General features: G+C 37.8%; 3 protein-coding genes and 1 long non-coding RNA gene across 7 annotated transcripts in view; 1 reads left to right on the top strand and 3 right to left on the bottom strand.

Moving 5' to 3' along the window:
- Positions 1-1,802: 1,802 nt before the first annotated feature.
- LOC113670326 (uncharacterized) lies at positions 1,803-3,862 on the bottom strand. The gene is made up of 3 exons (XM_027186446.2): positions 3,699-3,862; positions 3,078-3,362; positions 1,803-2,754 (listed from the first exon to the last, which is right to left on the bottom strand). The coding sequence occupies exons 2-3, from the start codon at positions 3,316-3,318 to the stop codon at positions 1,961-1,963; spliced, it is 1,035 nt and encodes a 344-aa protein (XP_027042247.2). The 5' UTR covers positions 3,319-3,362; positions 3,699-3,862; the 3' UTR covers positions 1,803-1,960.
- A 1,411-nt stretch (positions 3,863-5,273) lies between these two features.
- Positions 5,274-20,132, bottom strand: LOC113670325 (uncharacterized). Its single transcript, XM_027186445.2, has 17 exons — positions 19,208-20,132; positions 17,309-17,422; positions 16,245-16,356; positions 15,707-15,774; positions 15,001-15,071; positions 14,169-14,251; positions 13,605-13,682; positions 13,386-13,476; positions 12,675-12,800; positions 11,694-11,780; positions 10,690-10,777; positions 9,581-10,135; positions 8,390-9,115; positions 7,821-7,955; positions 7,505-7,611; positions 6,931-7,023; positions 5,274-6,540 (listed from the first exon to the last, which is right to left on the bottom strand). The coding sequence occupies exons 1-17, from the start codon at positions 19,671-19,673 to the stop codon at positions 6,433-6,435; spliced, it is 3,108 nt and encodes a 1,035-aa protein (XP_027042246.2). The 5' UTR covers positions 19,674-20,132; the 3' UTR covers positions 5,274-6,432.
- An 802-nt stretch (positions 20,133-20,934) lies between these two features.
- Positions 20,935-23,282, top strand: LOC149038673 (uncharacterized). Its single transcript, XR_016180097.1, has 2 exons — positions 20,935-21,674; positions 21,959-23,282. It is a non-coding gene; the product is annotated as an uncharacterized LOC149038673 (long non-coding RNA).
- A 1,235-nt stretch (positions 23,283-24,517) lies between these two features.
- Positions 24,518-25,618, bottom strand: part of LOC113670387 (uncharacterized) — a 9,765-nt gene continuing 8,664 nt past the window's right edge. For 2 of the 4 annotated variants that reach the window (XM_089183739.1, XM_089183740.1), the window contains exon 5: positions 24,518-25,323. In XM_089183739.1, the coding sequence (XP_089039865.1) occupies positions 24,986-25,323 (338 nt within the window). In that variant the 3' untranslated portion in view covers positions 24,518-24,985. The remainder of the gene's footprint in view (positions 25,324-25,618) is intronic. The other 2 variants (XM_089183741.1, XM_089183742.1) reach the window with 1 other exon arrangement.

Genomic DNA, 25,618 nt, shown 5'->3' with positions numbered 1-25,618 from the left:
AAAAAGTTGTGAAATGAAAGAAAGGCAAAAGCAAAAGTAGAGACATTGTCTAAAGTAAAAATTCCTCCATTTTGGAAATTCCTTAGGTTTTTTTTTAGGATAAGTGGTTATTGTGATCAATTCTATCATTGGTGGATTTGACTGAGTGGACTTTGCAGGATTGGCTGCTTCAAATGTCCGATTACAGCCAGATGTCCGATTACACTGTCCCTTTACACTGTTCGATTACAGCTGTACAGAATGATTAGTGAAAAATAAAGCAGTTTATGCACCATTCACATTTGAGGAAATTGTAATGATTGCGATAAATGGTGTTGGCGGCTCACGCGGCATTACCTCTAGAGAACATTTCTGTCACATCCATTTCATAAGTAACCATTCGGTAATGACGTTTCAAGCACGGATTTTTCGATGATATTTCTAATTTTCGAGACGTGTCGCAACCATAAGCGAGCGAACGACCATGTATTCTATTTTGTCACGCCACGCTAGATGGATTGAGTTTCAAATGCCCACGCCACGTCGGACTTTTTGGTTTTTTTTCCATTTGTTTTTTTAATTTTTTTTTTTTTTTAATTTTTGGTTCCTGATGACGCACTTTCCCAGCCAAGCGACGTCAATTTCGTTAAGTAAGAGAAAGTCTACTTTCGACCCCGCTAGCGTTGCTTGATAAACAGCATGGGCGCTAAGATCTAGATTGTCTCAACACAGCAGGATCGGTGTCGTTGCTATACGGAAAGAGGAAATGTTCTTATTGGTTTCGCGGGAAAAATAGCAAGACGAATTTGGCGATTTCGCGCCAATTTACGTCTTACCGCTGGAGCTATGTACCACTGGCTTACACAAGATGGCGACTGAAGAGAGGAAAGTATGCATGGGTTCCCCGACGAATTCTGCCAAAGATATTGCCACTTTGGCAAAGTAATTAGTGCAGCTATATCGTGTCATGCCACTGCAACAGGATTATCTCGGGGAAGGTTTATTTTTTTGATCTGAAACTTGGTGAACCAAAACTACATACGATAAGGAAAATTTACTTAGTCCGCCACGGTTCGGCACGGTCCGCCACTAATTGACCGAATGAGAATCTATTGGATCTCAAGTTTAATTTTTTTTTATCTTTTGAGGATAAATTTATCAAAAAAAAATATTATTTGGCGTTGAAAATCTCTATTACCGTCATCTTTGTGCATGTACCACTTTGAGTAAATTAAAGTAGCTTCAATTTGGGAAAGTTTTCCTTAAAATGGCCTTCCGGACATACCCTTCATTCGCATGCGGTTCCAAACATTCCATGGCATTGCACTAAACGAGTTTTTTTTCCAGACTGTAAGCAGAATCATCAAAGAAAAAAATTTTAAGAAACTGCAACGAGTCTGTCTCAAGACCTAGGCGTTTCCACTAAGAGTGTCCAATTTGTAATAGAATTTGTGTCAAGTGTTGAAAATATGATCTTGGAGACAGTGGGCCACGTTTATAGCAGCTTGCCTTTACATTTCGTGTTTGGGATCACTCCTTTTCTTACATTAGTTGTAGAATTTGGAATAGTCTCCCACAAGAAGGGATGCTAGTGATATTTCCAGGTTACGAAGTTGGAGAAACTAGAACTAAATGACGTAAATTGTAATTGCACCTCATTGTGCATTCACGCTAACACTGGATCTCACATGTTTGCCTCCAGTTCGTTTAAAGAATTGTATGCAGCGAAGCATTTAGGGAACAGGAAAAGGGGGAGAAGCAGTACAAATCACATCAGGTCCCTTCTTTCACCCTTAATTTTCCTTGCTACTCCACCAAGACTGTTGTTGTTGAATAACAATGTTTTAATAAGTAATGTGATAAATAATGAATACAGCATTTGCAATGCATGTCAAGAAAAAAAAAAAAGCTATTGTTTTTTATGACCATTCTAAAATAGAAAAAGACATATAAATATATACATTAACAAAAAGGCTTAAACTTAATTAGAAGCCAACGGAGATTGCTTCTGCAGCTTTGTTTTGTATACTTCAAGCATCAAGTTTTTCAAGTACTCAATCTCCTTAGACAAAGAATTAACTTGTTCTTTGAGTTCACCGTTATCCTTCTCAAGCCCAGCAAGTTCTTTTGCTATGACATCTTGCTCCTCACGCTTTTTGACCCGGTAACGAGTGGCAGCATCTTTGTTCTGCTCCCGCTTTCTTTTCCTTTGCTGTGGAGTTTTAGCCTTTGTTGGTTTGTCTTTTGGATATGGTGCATAGTAGTTGACCTTTACACAGGTTGTTGTTGTGGGAGAAATTTCCACAGTCTTCTTGACTGGTGTGTCAGGGGATGAGGGGTTAGAGAGGCTCTCTTCACTAAGAGAGGCCACTGGGGTTGTTGCCTCAAATAGATCTGACCCAGGGGACAAGACAGAGGGGTGAGACCCCATGTCAACATCAGGAACACTCTGCAAGGGTGATGTAGGACCAACTTGTTCCTCTGTCACTATTACTGTGTCAACTATGCTCTTATTAGTGGTGAGCAGCTTCCTGAGAATTTCATCTACATTTGCAAAGAGGTTGCCATCAGAGGATTCTTCTGATACTGGTGAATCTGTAATTTCTGGAGTGACAACACTTTCAGGCTCACTAGAAATACATGGTTCTGAAGACGTGAATTCAAAATCCCCAAGGTTCACCAGGTCACCACCATCAACTGAGAGAATTGACTCTGTGCTATGGAACTCGAGTTTCTGTGTCATCCAGTCAGAATCTGACAGACCTCCACCACCGACTGAAATTCAAAAGAAAACTTTTTGTTAATACTTCAGCACAGACCCTGACCGATAAAAACATCTCCATGGCTCTGAGCATCAATGATTCACAATAGAAAATAAGCTGTACAATTTGATCTCAGCTTACATAACAGAACTGATGCAACAACATGATGCAATAAAAGTCAGTTGACGAGAAACCTCACTAATTTATTACGAATAAATTTCTTGTTTACACGTATGGACTATTAATGATCAACTCGTGGGGAAATTAGTTTCAGTTTCGTCCTAAAGGAAGACGGCAGTCATCAATTTGTTCAGTGCCTAGAAAAAAATTACTAACCTTCAACATCGAATTCCTCAAGTAGATCTGCCGTCGATAAACTGAGCGGTGACGAGGCGTCGAGTTGATGCTTCAAGGAATCTGTCTCTTCTATGTACACGTCACATTGTTCAAGAGTTCCGCTTTCCCCGAAGATCGGGATCGGGAACGAACTGAAGAGCTCCAGCTCTTCCAGAGCCTGAGATGTCGAAAATAATGAAATGTCTTCCATGTTCTTGGTTTCGTGATACGTTCTGGCCATCTATAATCGATGTAAGAGAGAGAACTCGGGCGCGTTTAGGGAAACTGAAAGTTAAAAATCGAAAACCAACGTAAGTACACGAAATTCGCACGCAATTGAGTCAACACTTTAAAATTTAAGTTTCAGAGGCGATTTCGCTCTAAATCAACCATTTATTCAACCATATTTACGATTAGATGCACTTGAAAGTTCCTTGGTCGTTTAACAGCGAGTTTTTTTTCATCTTCAATTAAGTTTCGTAGTAAACTTAAGAGTAAACAAAAGAACGGAGACGCGTTGTTCTAAGGCGATTTTTCGTTTGCGTCGAGAACTCGCCAAAAATTTAAATTACTCTGGGTTTCTAAGAATCGGGAAGTATACACATTGAGTGAAGTACTTACTCCATGGTTGTACTGGTGCAAATAAATTGCACGGAAAGGTTTTGCCAAGAAGCTTTCACACCGCCATTTTCAAGAGGGATGATGAAATTTGTCATGAAAGGGTCGTGCCGCGTGTCTTGAAGCCTTGGCTGATGCAACACCACGCCATAATTAGTAACTGACGTGTCCCTGACCAATCAGCAGCCAGATTTATTTTGAGACAACCAATCAGCGTCAAAACGTTTGACGTAAGTGAGCTTGACTTACCAGTTGTCAAACTGGTTTCACGTGGACTTTGCACGCCTTTCCACCTGGCTTACGTAGGTGATCCCGTGTTCTCCGTGGGATCTAGTGTTTGGCGGGAATATTTGGCGGCAAAGAAATGTGGTCGAATCTGTAATAAGCGGTCACCCACGCGGAATGGCGCTTAATATGGGCTAACTGGTAAATACAGGTTGCACAAAATGGGGGCGTTTTAGAAATCGCCATTTTACGCCTTGGTTGACCATATAATATACAAAAACTCGCTCATTATTACTGCCAACATTTATTTCCGACGATAAAAATGGAGTGAAATTGCTGGTTTTCACGTGACGTCACTAAATTTCAGACTTCAGAACTATTGATCCTCCTGAGATTTTACTTTCATGATGTATTAGAGCAGCTAAAAACTAATATTCACACAAATTTTCACTCCAAGTGGGTTCTTGGTTTAGTGATAGACTACTCTTGAATTTCTAAGCTTTTGCGTGACGTGGCCTTTACATGACGAGCGAGAGAGCTGTTATGTTGGTTTAAAAGGTGACTTATTTAGGGAAATTCAGCTATCTGAACAGTTCTTGTATTAGAATAAAGTATTATTGTTACGTTTATGAGTTCTTAGAGAGATAAATTCACGCTTTTGTAGCAAAACTCAGTGACAGATGTTTCTGCTGGTTTCCGGCCGCCATGTTGGTGCCCATCTAGGTGGGCACCAGCATGGCGGCTCCATACAAATCTCTATAAATTTGGGAAAAACGTTTCTCCTCTTATCTTCCGTAAGAAAAATTGCTGTGACCTGAATCTTGGCGAGAGTCTTTACATATCTAGCTTCTTTCTATTTCCAGATTCTAGACTAAATCGATTGAACGGTTTTTATTTTTTATTTTGATCTATTTTGAATGGCGTGACACTGAAAACCAGCAATATAATTGAAAGATTATTGTTAATTTTATATGAGTGGTTCTGCTTAATTTACCGTTCAATACAGGTGGAGGGCATTACAAAAGGTTTGTTGGGACTCAGTAAAGGGTGACTGCGTTCGCTTTAAGAGAGGTGAAAATTACAATTATTAACGGGTCACAATCTCGGAATTTTGAAAACCGACCGCTTACTACAGGGTAACCGCTTAATTACGGTGCCGCTTAATACAGGTTTGACTGTTGAAGTGTGGCAGCTTGTTAATCGCCAACCTACAGAATCACTTCTCCACAAAGAATCACTTGATCTGACAAAGATTCTTTAGTAGGATTACTTGAGATAAAAACGCAGATCGTTCAAATTTTCAAAACTTTGCGCCACAGCTGAAGGACAGACAAAACAAAACAAACAAAAAACTGTGAATAGGACAACTCTTTGCAAAAGTTTTGTTTATTGATTTCCCAAAGCACTAACGTATGCGGCCTTGAATTTGATTTGCAACGAAATTAGTTCTGTTTATCAGTGGTAAAGAGAAACGTTACTCTTAACATCCGATTTGGAAAAAGTGTTCCCTTGCTACGAAATAAGAATGTTATTGGACAGTGTTTTCAATTGAGTGTCGAAAAACCAAAGTAATCGTAGCGACCAGTCTGAACAAAGGTCTACATGATCGTTCGCCAATGAGAACTCAAAGTGAAATCAAGCAATCCACCTGAAGCGTGGGAAAACGCAAATGGCCAAGTCGCGATGGTTTTCTTTGTTTTGAATCTGATTGGCTGAGAAGATCGATGGCGCAAGTTTTCTGGACCAATCACAGAGCAAAGTAGGTAAAACCAAAGCAATCCCAGAAAACTTTCGACACTCAATTGAAAATTGCTTTATTCAAACTACGGCTAATCTCAAAATTCTCCCGTTGTGGGAAAATTAACGGCGAGTCTCGATCCGGATAGACTTTATGTATTTACAAAGGAGCGCAAATTTATATCACGATTAGCGCTATGTTTCAGATAATGTCGATAAAAATGCCCGCATTTTCTAAAGACGCTTTATTGGACCGATTTCCTCTGATCATACGAACAATCTGTAATTCCACTATGTATTCAAATTGTAAATTAATATGAAGAAGTCTTGAACAACAAGCAACGATATAATAAATTTTGATTAGAAGACTGGTTTCATTGTAGTTGACACTACCATTAGGACCAAGTTACAACAGGTAAAAGAAATGTGGTGCATTGCGACACTACAACAATAAAATAAACTACGTGCAATATCAAGTAAGTTTGTAACATTTATCCTTATTTAAAATTTGGGATTTTATACAAACAGTAAGATATGTTTTTATATTGGCAGATCTCAGAAGATAAGTGAAGGTGATAAGCCATCGATTGCTAAGTGACAATGGTTCTCTAAGTGAAAGAAGTAAAATTTTTTTTACTAGGACCCAGAAGCGAAACAGCGGCCATGTCTCCCAGTTTACAATCTTGCTTGGTTTTTCTTCTCTTACCAACCCCACCCTTAACCCCCCTCCCCCCAGGCAAATGATCTTCACTACAACCTGTCCCGACGACTCCCCTCAAGTGGACAATCGCTGGTACTTTCGGGATGAATGCGATTTACTGAAGTGACTCTGGCGGGAGTGGCGATGTTTAGAAAACGGCTTTGAAAAACGCTCCTTGGATTCCTGAAAAAAAAAAAAAACCGTTACAAATCTAAGAATACAGACTCACACACAAAAAACTGCGTTGAACTGCATGTATATTAATGAGAACACTTCGAGATGTTTTAGGTAAGTTTTTATGATGTGCGAAACTACCTCCATCTTGAAGGAGACTGGTGAATACAAGTTCTTAAGACAGGTAAAAGCAACAGAAGCGTTATAAAATCAGCATGAAAACAAGGATTGCTCTGAAAGAAGAACATTAAAAGGGATTGCTTATGACGACCTTTTTCGGCTACATTTTTCAATGATATGAACTGACCGTGACCTAACTACATCAACGGGTGCTTTCAGCTATATGGCTAATAAAAGACCGAGAAGTTGACATCGAACCTAGGCATCTATGGAGCTTACCTGTTTAGACTTTCGTTTATCATGTTCTCGCTGGAATGGATTGCCATTAAAACGTCTTGCGCTTGTATCTCTGCTGTTCTTGACCTTCTTTACCTGGATTGGAAATAAAAAGAACTATAACTTGATTGCAAGAATAAATAAATGACAGGCTGATTGATTGATTGACCGACTCAATTGGTTGATAATCAATCAAAATGTGATAACTATGTATAAAGCGCCGAAGCCAATATTAACCCTTTCATTCCCAAGGTCTCTTCAGTTATTCTCCTTTCTGTCTTCAGACAATTCTTACGATGTCAGTTCCGAGATTTGGTATTGGATCAACTAATAAACCCCCAAATGATATTTTTCTATACCATCACGACTTGTCTGCTCGATATTGCACTGATATTGTGAGGGGAAATTCTGTCACGATCCCTCATGGGAGTTATAGGGTTAAACTGCTAACATTTCGGCTGTTAGCGAACCCTAAACCTTGACGAGAACGCAAATGACATGTGCTAAAACGAACATTCACGGTACTGAACACCACTGTCACCCTATAGGGGTAAAAATGACACAAATTCTCCCTTACTTTTCCTCGGTCGTAATCTTCGTCCCACGGGTCTTGTCGCTGTCGTTTCCTGTCTGATTTCCCGCCACTTCTATCCACAGTGTTTTCGCCGCCATCCCATGACGTCACTGAAATTTGAACAATGAGCAGTAAAGGGTTTAGTAAATGAATAGGGCGTTAACAGGCAATGCAAAATGCACAATTATTTTTCCCCGGCCCCGCTGTCATCATGGACGTTTAAAGAGAGAGACAGAAAAAACGCACTCTTGTTACACCCATAATCAACAACGAATCACCATATTATTATGCAAAGAAGGCAAGGATTTACAGAACCAACCTGAACTGCCATAACCATGGAGACCTTTACTGCTGCTTAGCAACTGAGCTACGGTTGATGAATCACGTGAACCATCCCAGGTTGCTCTACGTGTAGCGTTTGTTTTCCTTGGTTCATCCTCGTGAATAACCGGAACTGGAAGGAAAAGATTTAAAACTTGAATATTTGCCAATAGTAGGAAAATATAAGGAGACAATACTGGTGTCGAGAAATAATTTTTTTTCATCTTGTCACGAGCGTAGGGCGAAGAAAAAAATTTTGATCCTCCATGAGGTGAAGAACCTCAGACCTTTGGATTCCACGCTCCAATGCTCTACCATGGAGACACAGAGACTCTACGGTGAGCCAGGCCATTACGACGCTCAAATGTAACACACGTCCAGCACACTGCTAGGATTACTAAAGTCTAAAGCGTGGGAATTACATGCGCTTTCAATGCAAGTAGTTCCACGCATGCAGCAATTGTTTTTTTTTTTAACATAAAACTTGCTTAATTGGCCATTATTGAAAATAAAAACAACAACAACAACAACAACAACAGATATTTCGATCAATGATGATGTACTCACCTCTGGACTCAGTCGTAGTTCTCCTGAAGTCTACATTTGCAGATTTTCCAGCTTCTCGGCCACGGTTGAGCTTCTCACTCTCTGAACCAGAGCTGCTGTCATCATAGCAAACCAACTTGGGTTTCTTACTTGGAGAGACGTCGCCTTCGCGGCATTTAATTTTGTGTTTTTTGCTTTTAGACTTTTCTACTGATTTCCTTTGTTGGCTCGGTTCATTCGCATCTTTTTCTGCAGCCTTTTTCTGTTTTCTTTTCCTTGTTTCCTTTTTATCCACCTCGTCATCATCAAGTAATGCACTTAGCTTCTTATGCTTTTTCTTGCTCTTTTCTTTTCTCTCCTTTTTCATCTTCTTTTCTTTCTTATGTTTTTTCCTCTTTTTCTTCTTGTCGCTCTCTTCCTTCTTGTCGCTCTCTTCGTCAATCTTGCCACTATTTTCCTCTTTCTGTACAATCTGCGATTCCTTTTTCTCCACTTCCAATTTCTTTGAAACTTGCCACCCTGCATGCTGCCTCTCTGGGAGCCTGGGTCCTGGTGTAAGGGCTGTCTTATCAGACACAGTCCACTCGCCAGTTTTACCCATCATGCTAGAGGTGCTGCTAGTGTCTGATATGGCTGATGACGGGGAAGGCTGGGGTGGAGCAACTCCAGGAGGAGGAGGTGACATGGGGCCAAACGGTGGTTCTGAAGTTGTCTTTGGTGTGACTGTCCATGGAGTGGTAGATTTTGCTGTAAGATATCAATATTATGTTACTACATGGAGGATCCATGTAACTGTCAGCTTTTCCCTCCATGAATGCATTTTGTAAAAACAAACAAAAAAAGTAATTTTAACAAAGGAAAAAACCAAAAGATGGTAATGGCAGCTAAAAGCAAAAACCAGCTAACCCTTTCACTCTCGAGATCTCATTAGTAATTCTCCTTACTGTCTGCCATACAATTCTCATGATGTAAGTTCAGAGAATTTGGCATCGGATCAATTAATAATCCCCTAATTGATACTTGTCTTTATTCTCGTCACTTGTCTGCTTGATATTGTATTGAGACTGTAAGGGGAAATTCTTTCAAGGTGTAGCACACTTGAATGTGCTCACAAAAGTTTAAGTTTGAGTGGGAATTTGTGCAGCTCCAAATTGGTTAAAAAAGGAAAATCTTGGTTCCCTTGAGAACAAGAAATAAAAAGATGTAACTTACGTGTATGGCTGGGCATTCCTTTCCCTTGGACTAGTGGCCTGGGGATAAACAACGGTGGCGGACGAGGTTTCTTAGGAGATAACTTTTTTTCTTTGTTTTCCTTCCTCAGTGGGAGACCTTCGTCTGAGGTTTCCTTGATTTTATCTTTCTGGCCTCCCAAAGCTTGACCTTTTACCTCAACTGAAGAGCCGTCTGACTTGCCTGGAGATTTTGAAGTATCAGGCTTTGAAAGGGTCTCCGAAAATTTGCCCAACGAAGAGATTGGAGATTTGGTCTCAGAAGAAAGACTTTCAGTGCTAGGGTTAATAAATTTTTCCTTTAGTCCATTCTTGTCATATTTCTCCTTTCCCTCGTGTTTAGCTGTGCTTGATTCTGTCTTGTTTCCTTTATTACCAGGAGAGATGTTGAACGTAAACTTGGGTCTCTGTGATGGAGGTGCCAGGGGTACGGACGGGGCGTGGTTTGATGTTGGTGTAGCTGACGGCTTGGTGACTGTAGAGGTTGATGATGACTGTCTATGAAAAGTTATTCCAGATTTGACAGGAGTACCAACATCTGAAAAAAGGGAAGATTTTAAACAATGTACTTGGTTCCAGAACATTGCAAGGTGTGCATTGTGTTCTATTTGCTACAAAACTCACCAAATTTTTTGAACATGGCAAGGAAACAAAGAGGAGCCATGTCAAGTGAATACTTAATCAGTGAGATCCTCTAAGAGTTTAGAGGCTGATTCTTGCTTAGCCCTAACCTTAACTTGAAGCAGGCCTGTGCTGTTTGTAATTTGCACTCAAATCACAACTTTGCACTTGTGTTCCATGGGAATGCACTCGTTTTTAGTCAATCTGAAGGGAGTAGTTTTTCAATGTATATTATTATACCTTAAACCCTTCCATTCCCAAAGTTTCAAAATCACTATTCCTTACAGTCCACATACATTTCTAATAACCTAAATTCTGAAGACATTATTGCTTGAGTTAAGCAGATTTCCAGGACTTTCCAGGACCTGTAGTCTTTTCCAGGACTATCAAATTAAAACTGTCTTGAATAAATTTTTGGTTAAGAATACAATCCCGATAACTGCAAGTAGTGCAATATTAAAGAAAACTCACCATTTGATTGGATGACTTTTGGCAAATTGTCTCTTGGAATAGCAGAAGTTCTTTGTATAGAAACAGTCTTCGGCGAGGTCAGAGGGGACTTGAAAACACAAAAAAGGATAAGGACAGGAGGTAAAACAATAAATAACTACATCATCTGTAGTTTCTACACAACTAATCTACAGTACTGTAATATCAAAATATAATTCCAAGCTTCCTGAGTGAGACTTTCATACAACTTAAGATATGTTTGAAAAACACTGGACCAATCATTTTAAAATCTATGCATATGCAATCTACTCTATAATTTTCCTGTTTTGCCCACCACACCTCTTTTTTGGCCTTTGGACATTTTCTCCTATACAATACATTTTTTCTAACAAATAAAATTTTAGTTATATCATTCTATAAACATTCAATCAGTGCTTAAATCTTGAACAACTCTGTAGCCAGGCCCTTATCTCTCTTTTACTTCCAGTATTCAAATATGAATTATCAACACTTTTCTTATATCAGGCCTTCAATCAAACTAAGTCCCTGTCGAATAGCTTTTTCTCTCCTCTCATCACTTTCCTTATTGAAAAAAATTTGATACTGTCTGCAAAAATTGAATGTTAGTGTTACGGGTGTCGATGTAGAGCAGGATTGTTCCTAGAAAAAACTCAGGATTGTTGGTAACAGCAACAAACTGATTTATTTCCATGTAATTAACTTCTTGACTTTACAGCACTAAGCTTCTTCACAATTCTCTCTGATTTTTCAATAAAGTACAAGGATCTAGAAACTTCTCTAAAGAACTAAATTTAGTAGATTAACACTGTTTCTAAATCTGAGTAATTACATAAGAAATAGAATGTTCCAGAATGTCCTTATACAAGAAGGTCACGTCTGGATGACTTCGGGTTCTAGACTGTTCTATAGAATGTTCTAGGACTTAACTTATACAATTTTTTGTAACAGTTAGTCACTCATGACAGTGAAAGGGTAAATATTATATTACAATTTGGAATAAATACCTTTAATTCCTGTTTGGAAGTCTGTTTGATGTAAAACAATAGATATGCTTGCTGAGAGAGAACTGCTTTCAGTGCAACTTGTCTGACCTGTTGGAAAAATAAGAAATAGAAAGATCCTTCTTATGAGATACTACAAAATTTTGGCAGTTTCTTATCACATACTGACAACTCTGCCCAGCTGAGGGGTACACTGTGTTCTGGGAAATCTAGAACTAAGTAACTTTCTGCTTGATCGCCAAATTTAACAACAATAGTAATAAAGTTAAAAAAGCGTTATTTGCTCTCCAACAGAAATAATATGTACCTATTGAGTGAGTAGGAGGGCTGGATGGAAAAACATTTGGCTTGAGGTCACAATACATTGACCAAACACAGCGAAGTTTGTGCATCATGACCAAGAGCCAATTATTTTCCTGTGCCACCCAGACCAACTCAGTCTATAAGCATTTTATCATATTACCACTGAGTTTTAAAAATTTCAAAAATCTTGTTTAAATCTAATTAGCACATGATACAAAGGTGCACAAGGGACAAAAAGATTCTACAATATCAACTTTTCCTCTGTATTTTTGAGTCAGAACAAGAAGCTCACAATTCCTCGGAAATGCAATTTTGTTTTACTTACTTCACTTTTCTGTTACATTTTTGCAACAAATCCATGTGACTGGACAACTTTTAAAGGACCAGCTCATGTTAAACTCTTTTCAACATGCTAACACACATACAGTAAACTGGTAATGTGGACTCTCTCCACATACACTCAATATCAAGGAATGCAAGTCTTGGCTTTCCTCACTTTTCTCAATTTTCCACCCCCCCCCCCCCTGCCCAACGTCCATGAAACTGATACCCATTGCATCAAATTGACAGCTAAGTGGCAGAAAACCTCACCCTCTAACAGAAAATCAACTTGAGAGTACTGTTAAGGTTTCAAATAGAAGGACACTATACTAAAAATTGCAAGACAGAATCAGGTCTCACCATAGAATCATTCATCTGATACCAAGTGCCATTAGAAGCTCTGACGTAGCAATAGTAGTGACCAGAGTTTGAAGAGTACCCAGAATGCACCAGTACAGAGTATAAACGGTACTTTATAGGTGGACCCTACATTTTTCAACATGAAATAGAAAAATTCTTTTATCGTTTGCATTACAACAAGAACATGTAATTGTTATTGCCAATTCAGGAATTAAAGTGGACTTTTCAACAATTTTGTTTGTAACTTGAGGTTCAATTTTTTCCTTCACATTTGATTCAAATATTCTGATTTTTAACCTTTTAACTCCCATGATTGACCAAGACAAAAATTCTCCCTATGATATCAATACATATCTGAACTAACATTATAAGAATTGTGTGGTTGACAGTAAGGAGGATTAAAAATTTGATCTGGGAGTTAAAGGGTTAATTTGAAGCAAAAGAAAATAGAGATCAAACTGGTTTTGAAAAGTTCTGATTCAAGAAAAAACTTGAATGAAATGTTACATATTCTACAGTTCCCTACTATCCTGGAATCAAATTTGAAAAATTCTAATCCACAAATAAAACTTGAATTATATGCTACATATTATATGCTTTAATACTATCCTTGAATCAATTTGAAAAATTCTGATCCAAGAAACATCTTGAACTATATGTCTCATATTCTACAGTTCCCTTCAATCTTTGAATCAAATTTGTTTTTTTTACCTGGGATGTCATAAAAGGTCTTAGGTTCAGATATTCTGCATAATCAACATGTTTTGATATTTTTCCTCCAAAACTTTGATTGTAGTCAAACCTGCATCACAAAGAATCAACAAAAATGAAGAACTAAAGTCAGATCCATGCTGCCACAGAAACACAAATTTTTTAGCCATGACAATTAAACATGATCAGAGCAAAGGCAGGATAATTTTGCTTCCATACCTTTTGAGTTGCAAAGTTAAAATGTTTGGTGCACGATGAATCAGGAACTGTTTGTGGGCAGGGACCTTTCTTTTGCATCTAAAAATAACATCACCAAAAGGAGTTATTGAATGGAAGTGAGTATTTTTATTACAAATAACTAACTGGTCCCTGGGAGCTCAAATACATTTAAGCAATTTCTGTCAAAGCCTCTACCTTCATGTACAGCTCATTACCAAAGCAAAATAAACTTTCAAAAATGGAAATTAAATTTCCCCCTAACATTTTCTTTTTTAGCTGAAGATTGATGCGACTGTTGTGTCTCTCTTTGCTTTCAAAAATCAACCTTTTGAACCCAAAGAGTGACTAGCATCTCACTTCTCCTTCCAATATAACCTCTCAATCACACATTAAGGTCATGAAAATGAAGGAAATGATCACCAACTAAAGAAGCTCTTGATTGTGAAATAAATCCTCCTCGTCAGAACCTTAGAAAATGTATAAAAGGACAGTGTGGAGAGTATGCATACTGATGTTAGGCTGTAAAGGGTTAAAACCTATGTAACGTTTACAATAAAGTCAAACCTTGGACACATGTAAAGGTTCTCCCCATCCAGTAACTCCAGTTTGACAGATCGCTGAAGAGCTTTTTCCACTGAAGGCACATGCTGGAGAAAGAAAGAGAAAGCACACGCATTGAAAGAGAAGACTACAACATAAATCTTTTTAATAAACTATGAAATTGTAGCCATTGTTGACACCAATTTTCCAGCTCTATAGATCTTTGACCACATTCAGTCTGCATGCTGTGACATTAAAAACAAAGAACCTTTGCTAAGGGGGTAATCAGAATTTTATCTGACATAAAAAGGAACTGAATATGAGCGTGATCTTTGCAGTAATGAACAGGAGTGAAAATAGGACCTGAAATTGAATTTATTTTCTCAATTTCTTATGATAAGTAATGTTCATTACCGTGAAGATTGCTTTTATATTCTTTTCTCTATCCACAGTTCACATATATGATTTTCATATATTCACAGTCTTATGAAAAGGAACCATTGATGAAATTAATCAAAATGAATTAAGTATTCACATGTTCAAGTGCAAGTGCTAATCTCTATGATGATGGCTTTAGTTTTGCATCACACCATCCAAGAAGATAGTGCAAGTGTTCAGGACTCAGCCAGGGAGTGAAGAAAAGAAAAAAAAATGTAACTCCATTTCAAATCACTTTTGATTTCCAATTCAATATTGCTCTAAAAATTCCTAACTTTATGCTGCAAACTTAACAGGATGGCAATGTTGATCTACTTTTGCAGATGAATACTCCAATATCTTTAATTTTACTACTCCATGCAAAAATCAATAATGATCCACTTGCTAAGTCACTGGATATCAAAATCCACTTGTTTACCTTGATATCCAACATAATATCCATGAGTGGATCAAATGTGTTTGAGTTGTTCTTGCATTTTAAACAGCGAACTAAACATAGGGAGAAAAAATTGCAATAACATTTATATTATTAAAAACTGGATCATTGGATCCAATCACATTCAAAGTCGTAGTGTAATCAACCAATCACAATCTATTTCAATTTCAGAGCGACATTAAATAATTTATGCTTCCTTTGTCAGTCTTTTATAACAAATTTTCTCTTTCTTTCATAAATTGGCTATTCTTCTTTTCTCAGAAATGATAACTTTTATGATTAATTGGTAATAAGACTTTGTGTAGTCTAATTGGGTCTGTTATCATACTTAAAATAAACAAATCAGACTCCCACTGTGTGGTAATCCAATTTTTGTCATAACACCTATGATTACTGACTAAATTGGACTCCACTCAGTCCCATTACCATTACAAATTAAGATGATAACCTCCACTCAATACATTTCCACAAAGGGCTAATGCTCGAAACATCAGCTTTTTTACTCTTCATGGTAGCCAATTTATGTTTTCAACACAGTTGTTAACACTAAATTACCTGTTATACTCTTCCACCGACGCAGCACTACAGTTTCTTTAGAAACTTACCTCCTTTACTCTCAGTATATTTTAGCTAAATAATGTGTTGACAGAAAAAGGGTTAAAGATTGAAACATCAAGCATGTGCATACCTTGGCTTCTGTAGTAACCTCCAAACACCTGATGCACCATAGTCGTTTGTTTCGACATTCTGTCGAGTCTGTATCCAAAAAAAAAAAAAAAAATCATTGTACATATGAAGCACAGTCACCACTTGAGTCTTTTTACTACACGTAAATAATTTGAGGCTTGAAAATTATTAATCTGACTAGATCAAGCAAGACATCTGCTCAAAAACCTGGAGACCCAAACCTCTGGTATCCACAGAATGTGGAACTAAGGATATTGATCTACCACCACCCCCTTTTTTTGTATTTGTAAAACACCTGACCCACTCACAGTACCTTCCAGTAAACTTTCCAGTATACTACAAGGTTTCCTTAGCAAGGCTGTAAGAGCAAAGTATTCTACTCAAGAACACATTGTAACTGACCCCATCAAAGCCATCAGATGATCTTTGCCTTTTCAGTTTGAAATTCGCTGTATTAACAGTTACCCCAATAAGTCTCCTTGAAAGTCTCTGATAGAGACTTGTCTTATTCTTTGTTTAGTATTTTTTTGTATACTCACTTTTCTGTGTAGCCATCAGCTGCCAGGCAGCTCTTCTGCATGCCGTCAATTACATATCTCAAAAACTCATGTGCATCCTCCTGATGTCCAAATCTTAAATGTTTGGCAATGACTACGAGAATAACAATATCATTACATCTCATAGTTAGAACATAAACCATGACTGTTCAATATTGGAGGCCATATTTCACTGTACAGCCCTCTAAACATCGTACTACCCTTTGTTTTCTCAGTTTGTACTCTAAGTTACAGAGCCTCACTTTCTTTCTTCTGAGATTTATGGCCCACATGCCCTAGCACTTGGGCAATAAATCCAATTGGAAAAGAATTAGTCTGTAACTTTCAGTTAAGACCAAGACGATGAGGTTAGCATGAGGTATTTAAAATTAAATTCAAAGGGAAAAATTTGAGGTTGCTTAGTTAGTAAAATAGACAATTATAATACATGGCTGAATGATAGATACCAAACTTATCTGTAAGTGTAGACAATATCTATCTCAAGTGAGCAAAGTAAACAAATGTGAGATTTCACACACACAAGATGACCAATTTGTATCCACAAGATGACATGTAATGTTTTTATAGATCAATATCAATTATATATCCAGTTCAAAGATGACAGACTAAAAGAAGAGTACCAAATACTGAGATTGCTGCACCTAAACTCAGCTTGATAAGAAGCTACTTCTGTCAACTTCCGACACAAAAGTGATGCAAGTTTTCATTACCTACACAAAAAATGTATTCCTTTCCAAAAAAAAAAGAGTTGATCCAACCTTATATTCATAAATTGAAAAGAGAAACCCTTTTTCCGGTGGCAAAATCAACGTGTCCATAAACCTGGTTATGACGACAACATTGTTTTCTTAGCCATGAAATACATTAGTATGTATGCTGCACCCTGAGAAGATACCATATTGTTCAAAAAAGAAAAATTATTGCATTTTTTCAACATCTGTGTAATAGAGTGTAATTGTGTTTAATCAAAATAACTTCCCCTTACAGATAAGTTTTTGTCTTTTAATCACCTTTTACTGCATAATATTCATAAGACATAAACTTACATTTGAGTTTTTGAATGATTGCCATTGGTTTGATTGCTTCTCCTTGATGGTGACCAAAACTTCGCACAATGTGTTTTTGTAATTCACACAGCATACAAAAACCAACTGAACGACCTGTTGTAATAATATTTATTAAATTATAACAAGTCATTGTTAGTTCACACTTAACAGGGAATAAACCATTACATGGAAAATTATCATGTTTTAACAGAAAAAATTTAAATTCAGTATTCCTTGGTCTTCAAAAAACTGGGTGTTCAGCCTAATCTTTTTAGCCCCTTTCACTCCCAATATCTTGATGATGATTACTATCTGCCATACATTTCATACTAAGTTTGTTCCAAGAATTTGGAATTAAATCTAATGATAGTTCCCTTGTTAATATATTTTGACATTCTAATTACTTGGCTGCTTGATATTATATTGATACTGTAAGGAGAAATTATGTCTTGGTCACTCATGAGAGTAAAAGGGTCAATCACAACCAGAGCATAACTGTTGAAGTGAGAAAGGTGTAAAGTTGAAAATGTTATCACCTCATTGGAAAAATTCCACAACAATTGTGGTTTCTATGACTGAAGTTGTTGTGATAATTGTTTTTTTCTTTTTCTCATATAGTTTACAACTACATCTCCTTCTCAAATGCGTACACTAGATCATGACCAACAAAAAACAGAGAGATAATGACCTCAGGGATTTAATGGCTCATCTTACTGAATATCTGCTGTGTTAATGTGCCTTAAGAGAATTGAAAACATCTTTGTGATCATAAGAAAATTTATTTGTTCCTTTCTCAACCTTTAATCCCTAAGACTGACTAACATCTAATTTCTCCTGACAATATCACCTCTGAATCACACATCACGGTCATGAGAATAAAGGAAATGATCACTAACTTAAGAAGCTCTTGATTTATCAGACAAGTTCTCCTTGTCAGAACCTTAGGAAGTGTATAGTGAACAGTATGGAGAATATGCATATTGATGTAAGGGTATAGAGAGTCATGGTTACATGAGGCCATTCCTTTACACAAGTAAAGCAGCACCAGATCTAAGCTAACTCAAATTGTTAATAGAAAGATAATAGGGAACTTGAGTCAGTTTATACTGAAATGATAAAAAAAAATGTAACTTCAGAGGAAATGGCAAAGTGGAAACTAGCAGTTTTTAATTCCTTCTAAATCTTCAAATTAGACTTGTCTTGGAGGACAGGGGGTAGCCAGGATTTTTCATAGTGGGGGCTTACACACAGGGTGCTAACCAGATTCTCATGTTGACATCTATTCTGTAGTTTACTCAATGGGACAAATCAACGCTTACAAAGGGGAGTCACAGGCACCCCAGGACCCCCTTGGCTATGCCCTTAGTGAAGAGTGACAAAACAATCCAAGATGTACAGACCCATCGAATTAGAAAATGTTTTGCAAAACAAGATTTGAAAACGGTGCCAAGACTGCAACCTTCTGAATTCATAGGAACTTCATTGGATATACTCAAAAGTCATCAAACTTTTTGGAAATTTAGGAAGAGGGGATGCTTGTATCTGATGCAGGAGAAGCTGGCAGGTGTTTAAGTGTATTGTTTTCCATCAATTTTTCCATTGCTCCTTGACAGAGCTATACAAAATAGTGTTTCAAGAAAGAAAGTTGGAGAAAAATATCTAACAGTTGGATTCAAAACACTGGTAAATCATTCAAATAAAACATGTTCAGACAGGCAGACGATTAATTCACTAATTGACCCCTGGTTCATCAGTGAAGCATGTTAATTATAAACTGATTGGATTATCAACAATGTGAATGACAAGTAAACATTTCATATTATTAGGAACGAACATTTACACATTAAATATGAAATTTTCCCAAATGCTTAAGAAACATCTACCCAGTAGAACACTTACATTTTTCGCTGTGAGCTTTCGACGCCAGATAATTCACCAATGGTGCAGTGTAGGTGAGAACTTGGAGAACGGAATTCAAGAAACATGTATTTCCCATGTTGCTCAATCCTGGCCCGACTCTTCGAACCTGCTTCCAGTATAACTCAACGTTTTCCACAGGAAATAAAATCACCTTTGGCGAGGGCATCTCCTCGTTTGAATTCTTATCCGGAGATCGCAACTGTTCCTTGCAATGGCCGTTTGCATGATTTGTTAACGGAGAATTTGCCGGAACATATTTCTTCCTCAGATTCTCGTATTGTTCATCAGGTTTAGAAGCCGGTTTGAATTCAATTCGTTGAAGCAGAACCTTTTTTGAGGACGAAACAAGCTTGGCATCGAGATCTGACGCTAGTTTGTTCGTGATTAGCGAATCTTTCGAAAAATTCGTTACCGACGGCATAACTTGAACTGCAACGGAACTCATTATCACACGTGGACAGAGATTTACGAGGCAAACCAGCGTAGAATAAATTGATTTTCTCCTCGAGAGAAAGTTATTTGGTATACCATTTCAAATTTTTCGCTTATATAAGTACCAAACGGCCAAGCTTCTTCAAAGTTTGAGCTTGATGTTTCTTGTTGTCTTCTTCAGTTGTCTAACCACTTCTAAAAGTTCCTTCCGATTTCAAATGCGGCTTGTAGTGTTCCTCGTTTTAAATCCAAAGATTGTTTTTGTTGACACGGCTCTCAATCTAAGAGCAATGTGATTTCCGCTAAGAATACAGTTATTGGGCCAGATAATTACATGAAATATCTAAAAAACTTAGCAACCGCAGGAAACTGGCAAAAAAATCCGTCGAAAAACAATATAAATAAACAGTCGAGATCTCGATACTCGATAGTGAAATGGCCGCGGGTAGTCCCATGATGCTTTACTTCGTACTGACCACGCGCCACGCGAGTCCACACACACGTGTGTAGCACAGAAGACAGTAACAGCAACAATAGTAACAACTAAATCAACAGCTGTTTAGAAATGAGACATCAACACTCGACAACAATTGAATTATGATATTTTGTCTCCACTACACAACAAATAACACAGTAGTGTACACCAAATAAGTTTATTTAGGGAAGCCTGCCGAGAACCAAGCCGAGGAATATATAGCCCAGGACATGCATACATACATATATTCGCAACTGATATACCATATACAACCCTGATATACAGTCAATTCCTTACACATTTAAAAAAAAAGGTATACATTACTAACATGCAAACTTCACCAAGTCTGGATTAACAGAGATGGGCAACCGCTTACAAGGACATAACTACGGTTATACAGAGGCCAGAAAAAACCTGCCAGAAAAACCCCTTTGGGGAAAAAAAATGACAGGAAATCTGGGTAGGAACCATGGCCCAAATTCAGAGCAGTTGGCAGCCCATCCTACGAGGCTTCACAGCTAAAGAAAATATGTTTTCAAACTAAAATAAATTTGTCATCAGCCAGAGGTGAACGGTTGGTTCTGAGGCCTAGATGGACACCACGTGCTATACTTTCCTTTATATACCACTGCATCATTACCCATGATGCTCGGGCCTAAGGCCCAGGCCTTGTCGTATCTCGTGCCGACAAAATATTTATTTCTGCCTTATTCGCAGACTCATTCGTCAGAAATACCATTTTCCACGAACCAAAGATAAACGAAAAAATTCCCTTTCAGTTGACTAACTCATTAAGGCGGGGTAAACCTGAAATTTGCTCAAAAACTGAGTTTTTTGTTTTCCTCGGAATTTGCAGCTTTGGGTATTCAACTTCGCTATGGAAAAATAATTTTCTACTTATTTTCACTATTTTTGCCTTTTTGAGCGATTTCAAAATTCCCGCTCTGGCTAATGGTGTGGTTACCATGGCAACGAGAAGAGCATTTTTTGATTTTTCAGTTGTTTATGATGTGTTATTCTGGCAACCAAGCTCCCAAACGGGCAGGATTTAACGAGAGATACTTTATGTAGTCTTATCTGAATGGTTTTCTAGGGTCAAACCCATTATGGGATAGATTTAGAGGCAGTTCTGGTCGAATGTGACACTCAGTGTACTCGGAGCAATCAAAGGAAAAGTTATAATCAAAGGAAAAGTTATATCGAAAATGGTCGGAGAGAAAAGTAGATCTGTCTACAGGAAGAAAAGAAAGAGAAGTTTTTCTGGAAGGCGAAAACAAAACAAGAGTCTGAAGAAACAGCTCCCGATGTTGACGAAATCGTCGCCTCAACTCCGAGCACTTCGCTGGATGAAAATCAGCTCTCTGACTCGGACTCTATAGAAACAGTTGGTTCCTCCAGAAAGAAAATGAAATATGCCGCTTCTTTTAGACAGCTCTGATGAAGAGTATACCTTTAATACCGAGGAAAGCGAGGGATTTAGATTAATAAATGAGAAAAATTTATCCACGGCCGTCTCAAAGGCACACGTGTGTGAGAAAGGTGAGAAATTTTTTTAAATCTCTGTCTTTCTCTGTTCTCGATTATGACTTATTTCCCATATCATATCGACCCATAGTTCCAGTTTTTCCCTGCTAAATACACTGATCTATCTATTAAATCTTGGATTGGGTAAGAGAAAGATTTTTAGGTATTGTGCATATACACTGTAAACAAAAAATTATGGGGAAAAATCACAGAATGTGTATTTCTGACTTGAGGTCTTTACTTTGCTTATAAAAAAATTGCCCGATTTATCTAACAATTTTCACTTGATTTGTCTTTAGGCACCTTAACTCTTGAGGAAGATAAAAGTGCAAGAGTGGGGGTTACAGTTTTCCCTTCAGTGTAGTTCCTGTGAGGAATCCAGTCCACTTCCACCATCCAGTGGTGTGACCCAGTTAGGGAAATCATATGACATTAACCGCCGAGTCTTTTAGTAGGCTAAAAATCATGGAGAGGCTTTGTATCTCTGGTGGTGTTTGTACAAGAGTGGCAACACATGCAAAAGACAGTAAAAGATTGGCTTAGTCCAATTTGCAGGTTATGCAGAAGGAAAAGAGATGGCGTCAAGGGAAGGGACTTCTGAGGACTCATCGAGAGGAAGCCCTTCAAGAAGCTGAAGGAGTTACTTATGAACCAGGAGGCTTTTAAATTACTTTTAGATACTCCTGTGGACAAAATATGGACACTGGGGCCACTATAGTGGTTACATATTGTAAAAAATTAAGTTTGATTGCTATCTGTAAGTTTAAAGGCTATTTTCTCATTACGCAAAATTTTGTCTTCAAGAAAAGAGATCTTGACAACAATTTATCCAATTGATCTGAAATTTTCAGCATTTGTTCCTTTTGATAAGTTTTGTGTTATAAGCAGAGCAATTTTCCATATGATGTATGTACTTAAAGTTATGAAGTGAAACACCCCTCTGATTTTCCATTTCAAATTTAATTGATCATCATTTAAAATGTTTTCAACATATTAGAAATCCCTCTGCTTATAGCAATAAGCAACATATCTTCTTTGAATTGATACTAAAAACATTTTTTTTTATTGATTCCAGAAGGAGTTATCTTTTCTTAAGTAACCCCTGGTAGAACCCTGCAGGTGGCTCAATTAAACGAGTGGCATCCTATTACAATAGACATGTTGAGTCTGAAATATTTTTTTTCATGATCTTCAAGTCATAAGCTTTCCAGGGATATATAGTTTGCCTAAGTTTTGAAGTAAGTCCTAGCTGTGAAAAATGAGTGAAAAATGGGCATTTTTTCAGGTTTACCCCCGCCTTAACTTGTTAGCTCAGTTGGTAGAGCACTGCACTGGTATCGCAAAGGTCATGGATTCAAATCCCGTACGGCCTAAATTTTTTTCAGGTCTTATTTCAACTACTAGTTCAGTGGTGTTCATAACTACGAGGATCTCTTATATTCGTTTCTTCACCGCAGTGCACATATATGATTTTCATATATCTACAATCATTATTCCCTCTCAGTATTTTTTTTTGCGAGAAAATCACGCGTGTTCCTCTCTCGGGACATCTCTCAAAAAGAAACCAGGCTGTAGAAGTTTCGATATTATTTTCAAATAAATGTTATGGCTCATTTTACAAAACTTTGCTTTCGATTTTCCAATTATATTAATTGATTTGTGTAGCCCTCATTTCGAGTAGATGAACGTGCTCGCACAGGATTTTATGACAAATGCGCGAGGCACATCAAGTACAAGACGACAGAAATATGGTGGAAATTTTGCCTCCAATTCTCAACTAAACTGATGATGTTATCTCGGTGCGTGGGTCAGCCGAGCCATCGAGCCATTTAGTTAGCCTCGACATAAGTGCAAATGCAAACTGCATCAAAAACAAACAAACAACAGATTTACAGCTGAGCACGTAAGCCCCCTAAAAACCAGCAAGCGAAGAAACACAGAACGTGTTTTCAGGCCAGTGGTCCAACCCAAGAGATCTCTGGGAATCCTGATTACAATTACGAGCAAATGTAACTATACGCAAAATCTAATTCCTGGAAGAGCATTATTCCAACGTCTCTCGGGGAATCACTTAAACACTCCTGAGTGAGTCCCATTTCCGCAATCAGTAATTCATATCGGCTTAGACACCCCAACATTTTTAGATGTGACCCCCCCCCCCCTCCCCACCTTGTAGGTAATCCTCAAGTCATATTTAGAAGAAAGGACCCCATTTTTTTTTGATAACGATTAAAGAGAAATGCTCTTGAATTGTATGGCGCTTTGCATTTTATTAGCTTTAAAGTTTTCATTGAACATGATTATATGATAAACTGAGTTATAAATCCATTTTGAATAGTACTTACTCATGATCTATCGGAGGAAAGACGCACAGATGACGTTACCATCGACAAAATTTTCCTTTTTATCGCATAAAACAAACCGTATTCCATGTTTCTGTGCGTCTGTACAGTAATAGATCACGGAAGACCTCATAATGTGGTAAAAAAAATCACTGACACTCTCGGCTGCGCCTCGTGTGCCACGTTTTTATTCTAACCACATTTGACGTCATCTGTGACTTATTACTAAACAGACGTATGGAAACATAGAATCTTTTTTTTTAAAAGCGCATGTCTTGGATTATTTCAAACGTTCAGGGCTTTTCCCTTGATCAGTAATGGGGAAAAAGACAAGTAAATTGGATAAGGTCGCTGTAACACACATGTTAGTCTTTTCTACCATCAGTTATCCTCGTCTCTTAATAGTTTATTCCTTTTCCGTTGATTTTTATTTACTCCCGCAAAAAAAATATGTTAAGGTTTTATTTCAATAATAAAAAACGATAAAAATGTATCGTCAGGACGTAGCTGCCCTTACAATAAATTCCAGAAATCAATTTTATTTGACCATGTTCCTCAAAGATGGCTTTACATTCAAGTGTCACGATGCTGAACCGTGATAATAACATGTTTAACTTAAGAACACGTGACTGTTTGTCGCCTGCGGTTGGAAGGGGGGGTGGGGGTGGGGCGAAAGATGTTGGGGGATCACATGGTTCTTGGGGGGAACGGAGGGGGATTATTCGTCGCCGACCAACAGATTACTAAAGGGGGGGACCATGGAAATTTAATTACCAATTAACTGCCAAAGAGGGATGACTGATCATAAGAATGTAACACAGCCTTAAGGGGAGCAGGTAAATTCTATTGTGACACAACCAATCAATAATGCAATAAATAAATAAATAAATAATAAATAAATAAGGCAAAAAAATAATGAGAAGCGAAAACCAGTTGATATTCTTTTGATGATGACGAGTCCCATAGCAATAATAGTTTATGTTACTACAGATTTATTTTGTAGACGAACACTGCCTTTTTTCCAGTCCCGATGCCTTTTCCGTAACAGCTGTTGCATTTGCGAGATTTCCTAGCGCTGTTGAAATAACCTTCCTCTTTGCCGCTTTGGGTTGTAACACAATGTTTAAAGTTCAAGATACCAAAAATTTCCACATGATCTTCGGCATTTTGTCGGCACTCCTTGTATATGGCCAAAATATCTGGGAGCTTCTTCATGATTTTGCCTCCAACTGTATGATAAACCACAGGAAGAAGACGATCTTTCTTGGAGGTTTGCTCAATGAAGCACCCCATTGGTTCTGTTGAGTCATCTGGATCTAAACCTCAAGAACATATTTCATCAGTCAAATATATTTGTCTCTTTACTTTGCTAGAATTGTGGGCCACGTACAAACTGTTATTTGCCTTAACTCTTCAAGGATGAAAATAAGAAACAGACCAGTGTCACCAGTGATCGAGCGAAAGAGGGCGACAAGATGGTCTCTAATTCTGTTAGATACAACATTTATCAAGGTCACGTGTGAAATAATGCATCATAGGGGGGGAGGGGAGGGATGACCTTGGGGGAACAGAATGCATTTGGGTTCCGGGTGGTCGACAAAGAAGATTCTAGTCCAA

Source organism: Pocillopora damicornis, chromosome 10 (assembly GCF_964200805.1).
Source record: "Pocillopora damicornis chromosome 10, jaPocDami1.2, whole genome shotgun sequence".
Lineage (NCBI taxonomy): Eukaryota > Metazoa > Cnidaria > Anthozoa > Scleractinia > Pocilloporidae > Pocillopora > Pocillopora damicornis.
The sequence above is the reverse complement of the archived record's forward strand: the minus strand, read 5'-3'. Positions and strand labels throughout refer to the sequence as shown.